This window comes from Xiphophorus couchianus, chromosome 9 (assembly GCF_001444195.1).
Source record: "Xiphophorus couchianus chromosome 9, X_couchianus-1.0, whole genome shotgun sequence".
Taxonomy (NCBI): domain Eukaryota; kingdom Metazoa; phylum Chordata; class Actinopteri; order Cyprinodontiformes; family Poeciliidae; genus Xiphophorus; species Xiphophorus couchianus.
Genome location: NC_040236.1, coordinates 28,778,487 through 28,795,263, shown reverse-complemented (window position 1 = coordinate 28,795,263; position 16,777 = coordinate 28,778,487). Strand labels below are relative to the sequence as shown.

General features: G+C 37.2%; 1 protein-coding gene across 1 annotated transcript in view; it reads left to right on the top strand.

The window, feature by feature from the left end:
* hmcn1 (hemicentin 1) overlaps positions 1 to 16,777 on the top strand; it is an 83,286-nt gene that overhangs the window by 25,174 nt on the left and 41,335 nt on the right. Inside the window, exons 12-29 of the mRNA XM_028027512.1 lie at positions 3,143 to 3,284; positions 4,163 to 4,290; positions 4,391 to 4,504; positions 4,707 to 4,865; positions 6,252 to 6,443; positions 6,520 to 6,615; positions 8,932 to 9,059; positions 9,197 to 9,341; positions 9,421 to 9,533; positions 10,438 to 10,597; positions 10,741 to 10,906; positions 11,781 to 11,908; positions 13,028 to 13,279; positions 13,853 to 13,948; positions 14,103 to 14,297; positions 14,418 to 14,548; positions 15,364 to 15,511; positions 15,949 to 16,075. Coding sequence (XP_027883313.1) covers positions 3,143 to 3,284; positions 4,163 to 4,290; positions 4,391 to 4,504; positions 4,707 to 4,865; positions 6,252 to 6,443; positions 6,520 to 6,615; positions 8,932 to 9,059; positions 9,197 to 9,341; positions 9,421 to 9,533; positions 10,438 to 10,597; positions 10,741 to 10,906; positions 11,781 to 11,908; positions 13,028 to 13,279; positions 13,853 to 13,948; positions 14,103 to 14,297; positions 14,418 to 14,548; positions 15,364 to 15,511; positions 15,949 to 16,075 — 2,620 coding nt within the window. The remainder of the gene's footprint in view (positions 1 to 3,142; positions 3,285 to 4,162; positions 4,291 to 4,390; positions 4,505 to 4,706; positions 4,866 to 6,251; positions 6,444 to 6,519; positions 6,616 to 8,931; positions 9,060 to 9,196; positions 9,342 to 9,420; positions 9,534 to 10,437; positions 10,598 to 10,740; positions 10,907 to 11,780; positions 11,909 to 13,027; positions 13,280 to 13,852; positions 13,949 to 14,102; positions 14,298 to 14,417; positions 14,549 to 15,363; positions 15,512 to 15,948; positions 16,076 to 16,777) is intronic.

The window sequence follows — 16,777 nt, the reverse complement described above, 5'->3', positions numbered from 1 at the left end:
CTGTGCATGCGTGGGTTCTCTCCGGGTACTCCGGCTTCCTCCCACAGTCCAAAAACATGACTGTCAGGTCAATTGGTTTCTCTAAAATTCTCCCTAGGTGTGAGTGTGTGTGTGCATGGTTGTTTGTCCTGTATGTCTCTGTGTTGCCCTGCGACAGACTGGCGACCTGTCCAGGGTGTACCCCGCCTCTCGCCCGGAACGTAGCTGGAGATGGGCACCAGCAACCCTCCCGACCCCATTAGGGACAAGGGTGAACAGAAAATGGATGGATGGATGGATAAGGAAGCGCAGAGATTTTCTTTTTCATCTCCAAAACGTTATTATTCCACTACTCCCGATGCTTCTCTGGCAGTAAATCAGGCACACTTCACTGCAGATTATCCCAAATTACCAAACATTCCCAGCCAAAATCCGTTGGAAGAAACAAGGTATACAAAGCAGATAAATGTTCTTCTTGATTCAGTTTGTCCAAAACCACTTACTGTTTCCACCTTGTTGCACCACTATGAGTTCCTGGAGGATTTCATTTCAAATCCATGCGCTCTATACTGAAGCCCACAGCGGCCAATTGTGTTGGAACTTCCAGCACTTTTAAATTTTCAGTAAAAGGGAGTTAATTTTGTAACACTTCATTAAAATACGGGGCAATATTATGTAAAATCAAGTTTTTTGATATTTACATCATGTTATAATTTTATTCCCTCATCAAAAACATACCTGGAGTGCTGCTTTGATTTTTCATGTATGTTTGAGAAATCCTTTAATCTCCCATGGCAACAATTAAGCTGCGCTAAACACCTCGGTGGACATAACACTGTCTTGAGACACAGCTCCTCCACAGCTGCAGCTTCCAAACTTTAGAGCTTCTGCCCTCCCTGCAAGGCCTTCAATGAGCTCCTTCAGGCTAGCCAGCAGCAATTAGCAAGTACCAAGGGGAAATGCACCTCTGCTGAGTTCATCATATGAACTACTACTCAGTGCAACACAGGTAAAAACATTGTTAAAGGGTTAGAAGTGTTGCCATAACTTCCTGATGACGGAGTTCAAAAAGATCAGGTTTTAAAGAGACAGAGCCCCAATTTTAATGCATTAAATTATGAATTCAATTTTCTTTTAAGTCATATTTGATATATTTATAGCCTTTTTATAACAACTGAAGTTAACATAATTGCTTATATTTGCTATAAAATGGCACTATATGGCTAGAAAATAAATAGTAATGCCCCTTTCAGCACACATTCTGCATCAGGCTCCCATTCAGCATGAGCCACCACCAAAGTAGGCATCCAAAGACATAAAAAAAATCCTTGCATGTGTACTTAATGCTCTTTAAGTTTAATTTTGGCTTTCTATTTACCATTGTGTTTCACTCAGAGACATCTTTTTTGAGCAAGCCATTGTTTCTCCATTTTTGACCTGTTTACATGTATTGAAAATGTGAGCACTTCCAGTGATGTAAGGCACAAGGGTAAAAAAAAGCCCTTTCAGGATTTCATCCTTTATCTCCTCAACTGTGCAATAGTTTCTTATTATTCAGTCACAACTATTTTTGTTCAACCACATTATTACATAATCTGTGGTCCTTCGTTCTTTACGTCATTTATTTCTCTTTGTGAAACAGCTGTTAGCATGCCCCAGAACCTTTCTAATTGCCCCTAATCAGTAATATCCTAGTGATTAACCTCACTTTGAAGTAAGGCAGGTTGACTCACACCAGAAAGATGCAGAAGGTGTTTCTGCTCCAAGTAGGCTTAAAGCCAAACTTTGTTTTGCTGAATTTGTAGCTATCTGTCTTATACAGGAAAAGACACATAACTTTTGTCTTATTGTCTACCAGTAAATTATGTTGAACATTTCCTGTTTTAGATTAATCAGATCTTCCAAACTTATATGCATGTTAACTAAGAGTTATGTGTTATTGAACAATTTGGTAAAGCAAACATGGTGTTGTCATTCCTTTGTATGTTATTTCACAACACTTTAGTTGTTGCAAGGCAACACCTTGAACACACTGCTTCCTTGTGTGGCATCATTGAAAAATCAAAAGAAATCAGCCGAGCTCTCAGGAAGAAAATAAAATAGTCAAGCCATTACACTGCTCATTAAGGACAGACTTTGACTAGGCCATGCAAACACAAATTTCCTGTATGTTCTCTATTGCTGGAAGAGCTTTTGTGGTAGCTCTTGTAGTAATAGTGTTATTACTGGATCCCAGTTTTAGGTATTTTTCAATCTTCAATAGGATTTCTTCCAGTGTAATTTTAGTCTCATCTGACCAGAGCATTCCTTCCCACTATTTGCTTCCGTCCAATGCTTAGATGATGAATTTGACAGTGCTGCTGTGTTTTTTAGTCTTCAATGTGTGTGGAGAGTATAGTTATTTCATTGTGCCATCTGCTAAATGTCCTGCATATCTTTAAAAATGTGGAATCCCCTATGATTGAAGTTGAAGCAAAAATGTAAAATCTATTTCTTCACAACTAATGTATTTTGACAGGTTTGTTTTATTTTAACCATTTGAACCCAAATATTTTTCCTTAAAGACTGCCCTAAAGAGAGAATAAAACTTGAAAAGATAATAACACAGAATCTAAAACATTATGCACGGTCCTTTTTCCGTTGAATTTGTCCTCAACATGTTGGATTAACACATGTTAGAGCTGTGTGCATTGAGAATATTCAAATCATCACTCTTCTGCAATAAACACTGGCGATAAAATTGCCAGTGAGAATATAATAGATAAAACACATTTTAGAAGAGAGTTCTTCATCATGAATCAATCCAAGGGTCTATAGAGACAGTTCCAGATTCTCTAGATTCCACATTGTTTTCTGTTTTAGTAGAAGAAAGACATGCTGTGAAAAAATATTAGTGATCTTAGCAGTCATCCCTCCTCTTGCGACACCGGCCATAAAATTTAGGCTCCGCTCCATCATGTAACTGGAACTAAATTCACTGTGTAAGCGGATAACCCTTGTTCCTGCATGGAAATGTGTTTAAGACCTTCCCCTGATCTTCCCAAGAGCAGAGACTAACTCCAGTATTTCAATATACGAGTTTTATTTTAGAATTTCGCCCTGCCTCTCACGCTCTGACTGAATTACTGAATAATTGAAACCTTTATTGTTGTTGTTTGTTTAGAGGTACCCAGGGTGTCAGTGGAGCCTCGAAATCAAACCTTCATGATGGGAGATGAAGTGAGGATCAGGTGTTCAGCCACTGGCTATCCTCCACCCCGTCTGGTTTGGACCCACAACGACATGTTTATTACAGGAACCAATAGGTAAATTAATTCATTTCACCATAACACTAAAAATATTATTAATTTTACATTCTAGGCATTTTTTTGCACAAAAACTGTTTTGTTTAAACTGTTGAAAATTGCTGCTTTAGGTGTTTGTCCTTAAATGTTGAGTTCACACAGGAACAGGAAAGACAAAATATAAATTTTTAAATACATCATAATGTCATGTGCTAATTACAGTAGAATATCATCTTGTTACATGTCATTTGCAACCTTGCCTTTGATAGCTTATCGTTCATTCAATTCTCTGTTCTCTTTGCTCTAATAAACTGTATTGTAATCTTCCTGTTCTTGTTTGCACAGTTTCCTCTTTAGCACAATGAGTGAACGTTTAATACAAAATGTCCTCATTTGTCCAGAGTTTGAGACACACTCAAAGAATCACAAGGGGGGTCTCTTCCCTTTCAATAAAATGTTGATTCTGTTAAAATACATCATCTGAAAAAAATGATACTTAAGTTATTTAGAGACATCTGTGGTGGTGTTTTAGTTTATCTCTGTGCAAATCTATATGTGACAGAATGTGTTGTGATTTTAGACTTCTGCTTGTCCCTCTTGTACTTGCAAACTCTCCTAGACTCATTACCAGCAGGGAAAGAAGAGTCTACAAAAACAGTTTTCATGTTTAGGACATGAGAATTAAATTTTCATGGTAACTTGCTGCAAAAATTTATATGTTTTTATATCTCTTCACTCTTTGCTTTCAATATACAAAATTTAGCATATAAATCATAATTATTTGTCCAAGTAAAAACCTTTTAAGAATATTTTTATGGTGTGACTAGATAATTAGTCTTGCCATTTTCCCTGGTAAATTTGTAAAATCTATAATTTTGTATTATGTGTCTGATTTTTAGATACCGGATGACTCCTGATGGTACTCTGGTTATAAGAAATGCAAAGAAGAAGGATGGAGGAGTGTATGGTTGTTTGGCCAGTAACCAGGCTGGTACTGACACAATGACCTCCATTCTCACCTATTTTGGTGAGCATTCAAATCATTAGCCTCTTTTATGTTCCTGCTGTGTTAGTGTTTTGTCTGTTGTTGTTTTTTGTTTTGTTTTTTACACTTTATTGTTTCCTAGAATTTCCTGTGGTGATAGCACTCTTAAGAGAAATACTCAGTAACATTGGAGAAATTACAACGATGTCCTGTTCAGCGTCCGGCATACCTCAGCCTGAGATCTGGTGGTACAAAGGTAACAGTTTAAAAGCATAACAATGTATTTAATGTTAACGGGACAAATGCAGAGAAGAAATAAAGTCTTGAAGGAGACTTAAACTATTTAATTTACAGAAATAATGAAGAACATAGTCTGAATAAATGCATTGGGTTTTGCATTCTAAATTTCAAACTGTCTTTTGAAAGCTGATACTTGCTGCATTTGCTGTAATTACTAGGTAATATTCAGCTCCATTCCTCGGATCTGTTGGAGGTGGACAAAATAGGAGGAACACTTACCATAAAGCAAACCCAGTTAGGTGATGCTGGAGACTACTCCTGTGTGGCTGTAAATCCTGCTGGTTCCTCCTCATTAAAGATCCGTCTTGATGTTGGAGGTACGTATTGGTGAATATTATGAAATCATCTTTTGACTTTTAAAGGAATCTTTTGTATTTTTATACATTATGACCAGAAATTGCTTGTGCTTCATTTAATGTTTTTTTTTACTTTTTGTATTCTGCAAAAGGTCTGTTACCTGATCTTGTAATCATTGTCAGCATCCAGTCTAACTTTATGTAGAAAGTTAGCAGAAAATATGAATCAAAACTGCAGATTTTGCCTTTGTAGAGAGAATAACAAAATCTTCTTTGAATGTGCAAATTAAGGTTGAAATTTTAGTGGAGTAAATGGAAATTCCAGGCCAGAGTTTAACTCGTCAGTGGATTTGGATGCATAATGTCATAAAATCGCTTTGTGGCCAAATATAAGTCGATTGAGCAGCCATCTGTTTTCTAAAGAAGGTGTTGTTGACATATTTTCCCATTCTCAGATATTTTACACCAATGGTTCCCTGAGTAGAAGCCAGAATCTCATATGGTAATTCATTTACAATTTTCTGGAAATTAAATTAAGTTAAAACAACATTTTCTAGTAGTATAATAGCATCAATTGTGAAGATTGGATGAAAACTGTATATCTGAGTATTTTTTGGTTGTTTTTCATTTGGGCTTTTAGTTGTTTCAGCAATAGTTTTAAATTTCAACTATAATTGGCATCAAACATCTTTACTGCTGTTATTTTGTGAGTACGAGGTTAAACATTTTAGGAAACATTTCTTCAGTGAGTTGATGTTAATGACCTGAATGTGATTGGGATTTTTTCAGCGTTTTGTTAGATCGATTCAGCTGTTATCAAAGACTTTAATCAGGGAAAACTGATGATTAGATGGTCCATTTAGAAGGTGCTGGAGATTACAATTGAAGATGTTAACGAATAAAAACACATTATTATTGACTTTAAAAACAAGTTTTCTATTAGTAGATGCTGAGCAACCTTATTTTAACCCTGTGTAACAGTCATTACTGCTAGATTCCTAGAGTTGAGTAGGGGACGCCTATTCCCTTTTCTTTTGTTGTAATAATGTACCAAGTAAGAACTCGCTCCATAATGTTTTAGAAAGAAGAAATATCGGTGATGCTGAGGTGCAGAGGGGTGCAACTTTTGTTATTTTTCTCATGTATAATAAGATAATGTAAGTTCAGTGTCGTGAAGATCTGGCTTTACATGGACAAAGTGAAATAAAGTGAAAGTGTGGAATACTCCAACTGTGCTTTTTGCTAATTCGGTTTAGCGTGGCTAACCACCGCTGCTAACTCCTAAAACCTCTCACCTCACCTGGAGTAGAAATTGTTCTGAATACTTTTGCATAAATTTTTCCATATATATGTAGGATGTTATTACTCATCACTATCATTACTCTTCTTTACGCGTGACCAATCCAGCTACACCGAAGTTCACTCTTCAGCCTTCAAATGTAGTAGAGGACATTGGCTCCAACGTGACATTGTCCTGTCAAGCGCATGGGCATCCTGAGCCGCAAGTCACATGGAGGAGAGAGGACGGGTCCTCTCTGTTTAACCGAGCCCACTCACATAGCACCATCATACAGAAAAAAGGGGACCTACACATATTTAGTAAGTCTGTTAAGCCAGTTTTGTTCCTATTAAGTCAAAAACAAATGGTTCAAGTTGTTGTTCCTTTTTATCTCAGATCTATGGGTGGAGGATGAGGCGGAGTACATCTGTGAGGCCAAAAATCGCTTTGGGAAGATCCAAGCCAAGGCTGGCATCACTGTGACAGGACTTGGTAAGATTGCTTTATAAAATGTCTGAATTATTGTATTGTATTTATTGGTGTGTCTTAAAAGAAGAGAATATTTTAACTCTGAGGTCAAAAAACCCTTAGTAAAGTAAGGATATGTGTAACATGCTGTCACACATATCCTTGCTTTAAGTGAGGATATGTATGAATTAAAGATGACTCACTGCTAACAAATAAATAACATTGGTTGCACTTAAATATTTTTCTCTGTTTTATCTGGTCCTAGTTATTGTAATCGAAATGCTCACATCTTTATACATTCTGTGGATTTCTAAATGCTGGGACCATAATATTTGCATCTGTTCTTCTGAGTTCAGAATTCAGTCTTATTAAGACAAAGTTTGTGAGGCGTGGTTTGCTTGTAGTGTAAAATTTTGAATCTAATTTTGCAATAACGATTTACTTCCTGCAATAACTCAACAACTAGTTGTCGTTTTATTTGAAAAATTAAGGTTTTACTGGAGGTCTTGTTGATAATGTTGTCAGACTTTTCTTGCAAAAATCCATGTGTCAAGTGGGCGTGTGTCTAATATCACATTGGAGCTGTTTGACAGAAGCTAAAAATGTGTCTGTAAATGTTAATGATATGTAAACACATATATTAAGATACTGATCCAAGTACATTTATTTTTTTCTGAAAAATATAACCTTATGTTGTCATAATTCCTCTTTATGGTAAGGTACTTTTCAGGAACAAATTACAGTATGTGTTTCAGAGTGAGCTTGCATGTTTTGACCTATGCATGTGTGGGAACACATGTGTCTTGTTAACCACCAATAGTTTCTCTGCAGTGGAAACACATTGAGTCCTTAAATGTGGGCCAAAGGTTAGAAAGTGCAAACACACATCCATATGACATATATTACACACCCCACTGCCTGCCTTTTTCCTACCGGTTAAATTACCTAATTGGATATGAACACCCAGTGCAGAAGCACATGCACAGATGTTTTACTAGCATCATAAAGTAAGATTACTTTACCCACCTCTGCATTGGACTTGACAGACACAGCTACCGTGTTCATTAAACTCACATTTTGCTCCTGTAGTTTTTGTATGGTATTGATCCTCAAATAAAAAATAAAGTGAAGAAGGATCTGTGTAGTGCAATCTAGTAAAACGCAGTATGATCCATCCATCCATCCATTTTCTGTTCACCCTTGTCCCTAATGGGGTCGGGAGGGTTGCTGGTGCCCATCTCCAGCTACGGTCCGGGCGAGAGGCGGGGTACACCCTGGACAGGTCGCCAGTCTGTCGCAGGGCAACACAGAGACATACAGGACAAACAACCATGCACACACACACTCACACCTAGGGAGAATTTAGAGAAACCAATTGACCTGACAGTCATGTTTTTGGACTATGGGAGGAAGCCGGAGTACCCGGAGAGAACCCACGCATGCACAGGGAGAACATGCAAACTCCATGCAGAAAGACCCCGGCCGGGAATCGAACCCAGGACCTTCTTGCTGCAAGGCAACAGTGCTACCAACTGCGCCACTGTGCAGCCCACGCAGTATGATTCAAATTCAAATCCAGTTGCAACCAAAATACAATAGAAACTGTTCATTTCTAATTAATCTTAGTTAAGCTAGAAGCATAATTGAGTCAATTGTGTAATTGAATTAACAATTAACACTTTATTCACAAATGGCAAGACATTCCGTGTTTTTGATAAAAGCATGTCAAAGTTTTCATCTATCACATAAAAACAAGGTGAGGAAAGTGTTTCCTGACCAGGTTGTCTGGCCGAATAGATATTTTTTGTTACAATAGTCTGGCAAATGTAATTATACAAGCACAGTTACCTCCATATTGTCATACAGGTGAAACAAATCTTTCTCTGTGTTTCTGAAAGATGATAGTTATTTGATAGATGCAAATGGCGTACTGTGTCCATGTTCCAAGTAATTCTTAAAGCCAATGATCCCTTTCATAGAGTTAAAGCAGCCTCTGGGAAAATGTTGCTCATTCTTGTGTTGGTAAATTAAATACACCTGCTTTCTTTAAGCACACCAGGGGAACATACACATTTGCTTTTTATTGAACTCTATATGAAAATTTGTACTTTTACTCCGTTATATTCAGTTGTCTACATTGATTAAAATCATATACGCTGTTTTTTGCACTTTGGGCAAAATACATACGGTACTTGTAATTTTGACCTTAGTTAAAGTAATTCAAAACAATTTTCATGCATGGTGTGAGATATAAGGACAAACATTATTATTAAACATTATTATCAAAACTTATTTTCTGCTTAGATTTCCCCACAAATTTGATCTCTTTTCTCTTTGAAGTTAAACCTGTGATTGCAATGAGTCCACCTGTTATCAGTGTGATCGAGGACCAGCAGCTCACTCTGCCCTGCATGCTGCTGGCTGGAAATCCACTGCCAGAAAGGCAGTGGCTCCACAACTATGGCCTGGTGGGATAATAATAATAAAAAAGTGCATTATTATGCACTTTATTTATGCACATTTATGCACATTATTATGCGTGCACTTGCTCCTGCACGCTCCTGTTTCTGGTTATTTAAAAACTCCCCCTCCTGCAATCTTCTAGGTGACCCCAGACCAGTATGTCACAGTGAGGACAGATGGCAGCCTGCATATTGAGAGAGTTCAGCTGGATGATGGAGGCGACTACACCTGCTTGGCTGAAAACGTTATTGGGGCCACCAACCATACAACTGCCGTTTACATCTATGGTACGTTTATGTGCAAGAAATATATCACACAAAGATAACTACAGAAATGTTTTAACATCAGCTAACCCCCTATTCACAGTAATCCCTACAATTCAGCATGGACCTCAAGTATTTAGCACAATTGAAGGAACACCTATAACTCTGCCCTGCCGTGCCAGTGGAGTACCCAGTCCGGACATCACTTGGAGCAAGGTCTGTATGAACAACATGTCTCAATTAAAATAAATATTCCAAAGCTCTCTGGAGACTACAGAATGGATGAGATATTGCTATATTATTTTGTGGATTAATGGCTATTCACTGCTTTTATGATTTTTCTTTATACTGTAGTTACTTTGATAAGTTACAGTCAGCAATGATCTCTGCTTGTAAACTTTTAGCTGTGTAATTTATCAGTTTCAGGTTCAGAAGACCTTCATTGACTTTCATGACCTTTCAGCATGTTAGCACAATAACTCCTACATTAAGTGTTTCTAGGATAAATATATGTAAAGCATACACCATTGTTTGTTTCTCTGTTATTCACAACTAACTTTTTTTCTCAGTAATTTTCTCGATTGTAAAAATCTTTGCTTCCTGTTTTTAAGTGTAATTTAAAAACACATCTTTTTTTTAATAGTGTTTGGTCCAATGTGAGTTGACATGATCATTTTATTGTCCAAAGTTATAAGTCTTTTAGTATTTGTTTTATGTGTTTTTATTTATCTATGTTCTATTTATCTTATTTTTGTAAAGCACTTTGGGGTAACTTGCTGTTTTTAAAGGTGCCTTATAAATAAACTGGATTTGGATTTGCTGTGAAAGTAAAAGGGGCAATAGATTCTCTTCAGGTTGCTTCTCTCTGTAACATTAGTCAAAATAGTTGACTCATATGTGAGCCACGCTGTTTATACAGAAAACAGTCCTGACGTTCTGACATAACCTATGTATTTATGTTTAGTCATTTGAAAGAACAACGTTGTTTTAATAGCAGCATTTTTATTTAATATCGACAGGGAATTGCATAATAAATGTCATCACTCTTGGTAACAAGTGTTTTGACAAGACGATTAAATAAAATAAACATTGAATTCTGTCCTCTCCATTAATCTTTTAGGGTGGGGAGCTGCTAAACTTGGGTGGTCCAGCTTTCTCTTTGGATTTGGACGGCAGCCTCCTCATCACTTCTCCCTCTGGAAAGGAGACTGGAGAGTTTGTCTGCACAGCTACCAATGCAGCGGGATATGCAACTAGGAAGGTGCAGCTCACAGTCTATGGTAACCAGCTTATTATCTATAGATGCCTTATGTTGTTTATTGTAATATGACATGCAAAAGTATTCAAACCACATATCTAGCTGGGATGTTAGTGTCGCACATATTCGAATCACCTCTAAATTTATCACTGGTTTCTTTCCCAGTTCGACCCAAGCCTGGAGTTGGTGGCCCTGGAAGTTTAGGAGAGCCTGTGAGGATGTCAGTGATCAAGGGGGAGGATATTGTTTTGCCATGTGACGTTCAAAGTGTCCCACCACCCACCATCAGCTGGGCGAAAGAGAAACAGCTCATCTCGCCCTTTTCCCCGAGGTAAAATCCAACTCATATTGAACACACACAGAGAACTAAAGGCTTTGCATTGTTTTTTTTACTTTACTCCTGGGAATGGTATAAAATCCACAGGAATTGTCATTGATCACAGTTCATTGATGCTTACCCATAAGGATAGCCTGGATCTGTACACACACAAAGCGCTGGCTTATTTCAGAAAGACAGTGCCAAACCAGATTCTGTCAGTATTATGACAGCATGTCTGTGTAGCAAAAGAGTCCAGGGGCTAAACAGACTCCAGTCTGCAATCCAGACCTGTCACACTGAAAACATATGTTGCTTTGTGAAGCAAAAATATGACAAAAGAAGCTTTGAAGTTTGAAATGGCAAAACCCTGTGTCAGACAAAATGAGAAACACATCTGCAACTACTGTTTCCTCACTTCTCAATGTTATTAAAAGGGAAGATGATCCAAAACCAACACGCCTGCATCTGACTGTAAATATTTCCACAATCACATCCAACAAAAAAAGATCTCATAAATATTCTCAGATTATGCTGTTTTTATATGAATGAGTGGTTCAAATTAACTCCATGCTATCTAAATTACAGTGCTTTGTCCCTGTCATTCTTTGAGACTGTCTAAGCTATCCTACATTTAGTCTGTGATCTGCCAAGGTAACTGTAATTATGGATAATGATCAACTATTATGAATTACTGTGGTATCTGTTTGGAGTCCTAACTACTTAAATCATTGAGTGGAAACGATTAGTGTTCTACTTAACTTTGCTTTTCACATTTTTGGCAGCTTGGAAGCATAATATTTGGAAAAGGATTTAATTTTACTGATTAATTCATAGCTGCTGTTTCTTGTGTGTGAACAGTAAGGCACTGTGTTCTTCATCCTCCCAGGCATCGTCAGCTTCCTTCTGGATCAATGAAGATCCTTGAGACTAGAGTTTCAGACAGTGGACTTTATGTTTGTGTTGCCTCAAATATCGCTGGTAATGTGACGTTGTCCATCGAGCTGAGTGTTTTAGGTAAGATGAAAAGAGGCTAGAATATTTCACATTTATTCATAGAGACAGAATGAAAATGTATTTTCTCTTTTTCTAAGAACCTCTACATACAATATGTGTAAATGTCTTAAATTACACCAAGGGTCTTCTTAAGATGAATTTAATCAGCTTTTTTCCATTTTTCTTTGGACTTAACTGTTTTTATGTATTTCTGATATAATTATGGCACAGAAATATTCCTGAAAATCCTAACTGATCTAAAAGTTTAATCTGATTTATAGTCAGACAATGAACACAAATTGTCACTTGTCTTTTTATACAGTTTGTTGTGTTAGCAGTTAGTTTGAACAGAAGTGGAGGCATAAGTTGCCTGACGTTAGTCAGGAGGTAGCCACAAAGAGAGAGGGAAACAAGCAGTGGTAGGCACAGCTAACTAAAAAGCACTAATTATAAACATTGTCTCAGTTTATGCTGAAGGATTGTACCAGCAAGGAATTTAGCAGAAGCTAATGCTAAAGTGCTAACTTCAACCATGCTGATGTACACCATGTGTCAATAACTACAAACGTAGATGACCAAACCTTAAATACAGATGTTGTCCTTTAGTCAACTGAAAGTTTACAAAACAACCAAGTAAATTAGCACTTTAGAGTTCATCCTCAAACATTAATTCAGGGGAAGGTAAGTGCTCTAAAGGTTTTCAGAGTTAGCCAAAATGCTAAAGTACTAACTAAAAAAAATAGCTTGGTTGCTTGGATTACTGAATGAAAAGACAAAGCTGAAAATAGAAACAATCGATATGCAAAGAAATTCTTTCAACTACAACACTGATGTTTACCACTTTAAAAATTTTTCAAGAAATTCTGGAAGTTTGAAAGAACATTTAATAAAATGGGCGACAGCTAAATATATTAATGTCCTGTCTATACTTAATGGGCTGTAAAATGGTTTTAACTGAGCTTCTGAACATTTGGAGTATCAATTGTCTACTTTAATGCCATCGAAGTGGCCCAGTCAATACCCACAGTAATATTAGCATTATAATGATTAGCTGATATTTCTGATCAATAAGTAAAATATAGTTTGAAATAAGTCAGCCAGAGGTTTTGTAAATCTTTTCCTCCGTTTTCTCTCCTGCAGTTCCTCCTAAAATCCAGCCAGGTCCAAGAGTGGTAAAGATTCAGGTTGGTCATCAAGTAGAGCTGGCTTGTGCGGTGGTAGGAGTCCCAGAGCCGACGGTCAGCTGGACCAAAGATAGTAGAAACTTCCCCGTGTCACATGATGGCACTCTAATACTGAGGGATGTAAAGCTCGATGATGAAGGAATCTACACATGCACAGCCACCAACACTGCAGGCCAGGACCAGGCTCAGGTTAAGCTTCAAGTCCAAGGTGGGTTTCTCTATATTCCCTGGTCACTTTATTTGGTACACCTTGCTTGCTTGGACCACATTTTGTTTTTGGAACTACAGTACATGTATCTGCAGTTTGTGAAATACTCTGACCAGTTTCTTTGGCATCAACAAACATGTGAATTTAAAAAATCCCCTTTGTTTTGATGCTTGATGTTAACTTAAACGTAATCATTTTTACATATCTGGATGCCAAAATGCGTTGAAGTGCTGGCATGTGATTGGCTGATTGTTTGTGTTTACAATTTGACTGGTGTAGAATGGTGGCTACCTGTGATACGACATCAACAGGAAATGTGATGAAAGAGAGCAAAAATATTACAGGAGTGGCCAACAGTTACTTAGCAAATGAAAGGAAAACTTTTACCAAAAACTATATTTTCACCTATGTGAATTAGGTTTAAAATTGATTGGATTTTTTAAATAGAAAAAGTAAAATAGAATTCAATAAATAATTTAATTTTAACAGCAAAAAAATTAAAAAGAAATAAATTTGACGTTAAAGTGGCAAAATGTCTGCATCTTCATAAAATGCTTATTTTATTCCTTTCAGTTCCCCCTGTTGTTGAGGTGCCAGAGCCTCCTTTCAACAGCCCTTTGCAGGAGAGAGTTTTGAACCAGCGCATCGCATTTCCCTGCCTTGCAAAAGGTGCTGTACCATTCCCTCTCACATTTATGCATTGCTAAAACAATTCCTGATATTTCCAACATGTATTATTGGTCTAAAAGCAACTGCTACAGAAAATAAATAGTTGATTTTTATTTTTTTAATGAATGAATGATTGTCTTTACTTTTGTTTCAGGTCTACCTAAGCCAGTGATCCGTTGGTTGCGTAATGGGGTTGAACTGACGGGCAATGAGCCCGGTGTGTCCATACTGGATGATGGTACTCTGCTGATTTTAGCCGCTGTTTCACCTCTGGATGATGGAGAGTACGTCTGTACTGCAGCTAACGATGCAGGATCCACCGAGAAAAAGTACCAGCTCAGAGTCAATGGTGATTTAGCTGTTCATTGAGTTAAGAGACATTGAGTTCAGACAGTAGCAGACCATCCTGAACAGCAATATATTCCTATGAATATTTACAGCATATTAAAAATATATCACCCATCTACAGTACCACCAGATTTCCGTGATGGGGACACACCAGGCAATGTATCAGTAATCCTAAATGAGCCAATCAGTTTGGTGTGTGATGTCACAGGAAGTCCAAAACCTATCATCACCTGGTTTAAGGATGGCACTCCTGTAAGTGTCCGCACTGCTTATACCATTTTTATTTTATTTCTCTTTTCTACCTACCACAGTTCTACACAGACCAGATTGCAGAGAAGAGTTGTTGACTCGCTAACGTTCTCTGTGCTGACTCACAAATTCAAGCAATACGTTTCAGATTTTTACTTGCAAAAAGTTTGAAATCTGTGAATCTTTTTTTTTCAATTTCGTAATTGAAAAAACATTGAATTGTTTGACGCTTTTTGGTGATCTCACTTAAAGTCCTAACTCCTGATGTTTGTGGTTGAAATGTGAAAAAATGTGTAAACGTTAATTGAATTTGAATAATTTTGCAAAGCACAATAAAACTACCTTTCAGAAAGGATTAAATCACATTGTGCATACCGGATGATAGGCTACAATAATAGCTTTCTTTTCTCATTTCATCTTAAATGCAGTCATTAAAACAATACATGCTCAAATCACATCCAAGAAAACAGATTCTAAACATGTACCTATCAGGTGCATGCCCGTTTATTGTAATTACCGGCTTCAAAAACCATCGTCATGGTAAATTATTGCAAGACTGGCTACTTCTTGATGTTTTGGCTGCTGCTGTATTTGTTTTCTGCCAGGCAGTGAGAGGAAAATCCAAGCCTTTTCTTTGAGCTCTGATTTATTTGGAATGTAAATCAAATCAGTCTGCTTTCCACACTTTTGCACATTAATGCTGCTTTTCAAATCTGCTTGCTATTAACCGAATGCGCTCCAGTAACTGCCAGACAGCATTTCCTGAGCTCTCTGTCACTGTGTTGCAATTGATTTAATGTATTAATGCTAATTTACAGGTTGTTGCCAGTAACAGCATCCAGATTCTTGACATGGGAAAATCTCTGAAACTGCTGAGGGCAGAAACAGTTGATGCAGGCAGCTACAACTGTAAAGCCATTAACATTGCAGGCAGCAGAGAAAAAGTGTTTGGTTTAGATGTACTTGGTAAGTAAAGCCAAGGAATAGTCCTCATGACGCATGTTTGTACATCTAGATAGCTTTCATGTGTCTGGATCTATTCTACTACTGTTGCTACATGAAGTCTGCCATAGCTTGACATGAATTAATATATTGCCAATTGAATGTACAGTTAGTTGATAGTTGGTGCTGTTTATTGCAACTTTTTTATGAGTTAAAGTATATTATAGAGGAAACATTTAGTATTTTAACATTTATTTTCAATATCAGCCATATATGAAGTTCTTTGGAGAGTTTAAACTTCTATAAAACATACCATAAAATCAAATGAAGATATGTTAAAGTATCAACTGCAAACAGAGACCCTGTATGAACTCGAGGGTAAAATGGTCCTACAAAAGTTTGATGCTTTTGTAGTAATTTTTCTGTAAATTTCACCTAATAAACTTGATTCTTTCTCTCAGTCCCACCAACAATTGTAGGATCTGGCTCTCCTATGGATGTCTCAGCAATTCTCAAACAAGAGCTCACGCTTGAATGCAAAGTGCATGGTTCACCTTTTCCCACAATCCAGTGGTACAAAGAGAGAAAGTAAGTGCATTCTGATTTTTACATATACAGTACACTTCTCTGATCAGTAGTTAACATGCACTCATTATAAGCATAAACTTTATATTGATTTTGGGGCTTTTAATGATTTGTTGTTTCAGTTTTCTGGGTGAAATGGTGATATGACGCATTTTAAAAAGCAAACAATTGGGTGCACAACTGCATTTTCTCTAACCCACAAAGTCAAAATACACACAACCTTACATATACTTACAATTCCACTATTGTTTGGTGTAATGTCCCTCAGAAAGTGGAGGAAAAATCCTTTCCTTTTGCAGCTATTGAAAAGCCTTCCTGCATAGTTTTGGCTGAATATCCGAGGGCTGATGATGAGAACATTCCAGAAGAATTATGTCACTCTGCTTTCTCCATATCAAAGCTTGTTTTGACCGGATAAAAGGACTTTGTTGGGCAGAGTCCACCTTCCTTATTTCTATACCACTTTATGTAGTATATCAGAACCGTCGGCACTAAAATATTTTCTCTTAATTCTGCCAACATCACAGCAATGTGGTTGCATTGGAATGTTGGTCTCATTTAGTGGCAATGGTGGTACATTGCACAAAGTGATGGGAATAATGCAGGAAGGCGAGAGGACCAAAACTCTTTAGCTTCACCAGATCAACAGCAATATATTTAAAACTTTAGCACAATTAGGAAAACATTTGCAAACACACATCAAAG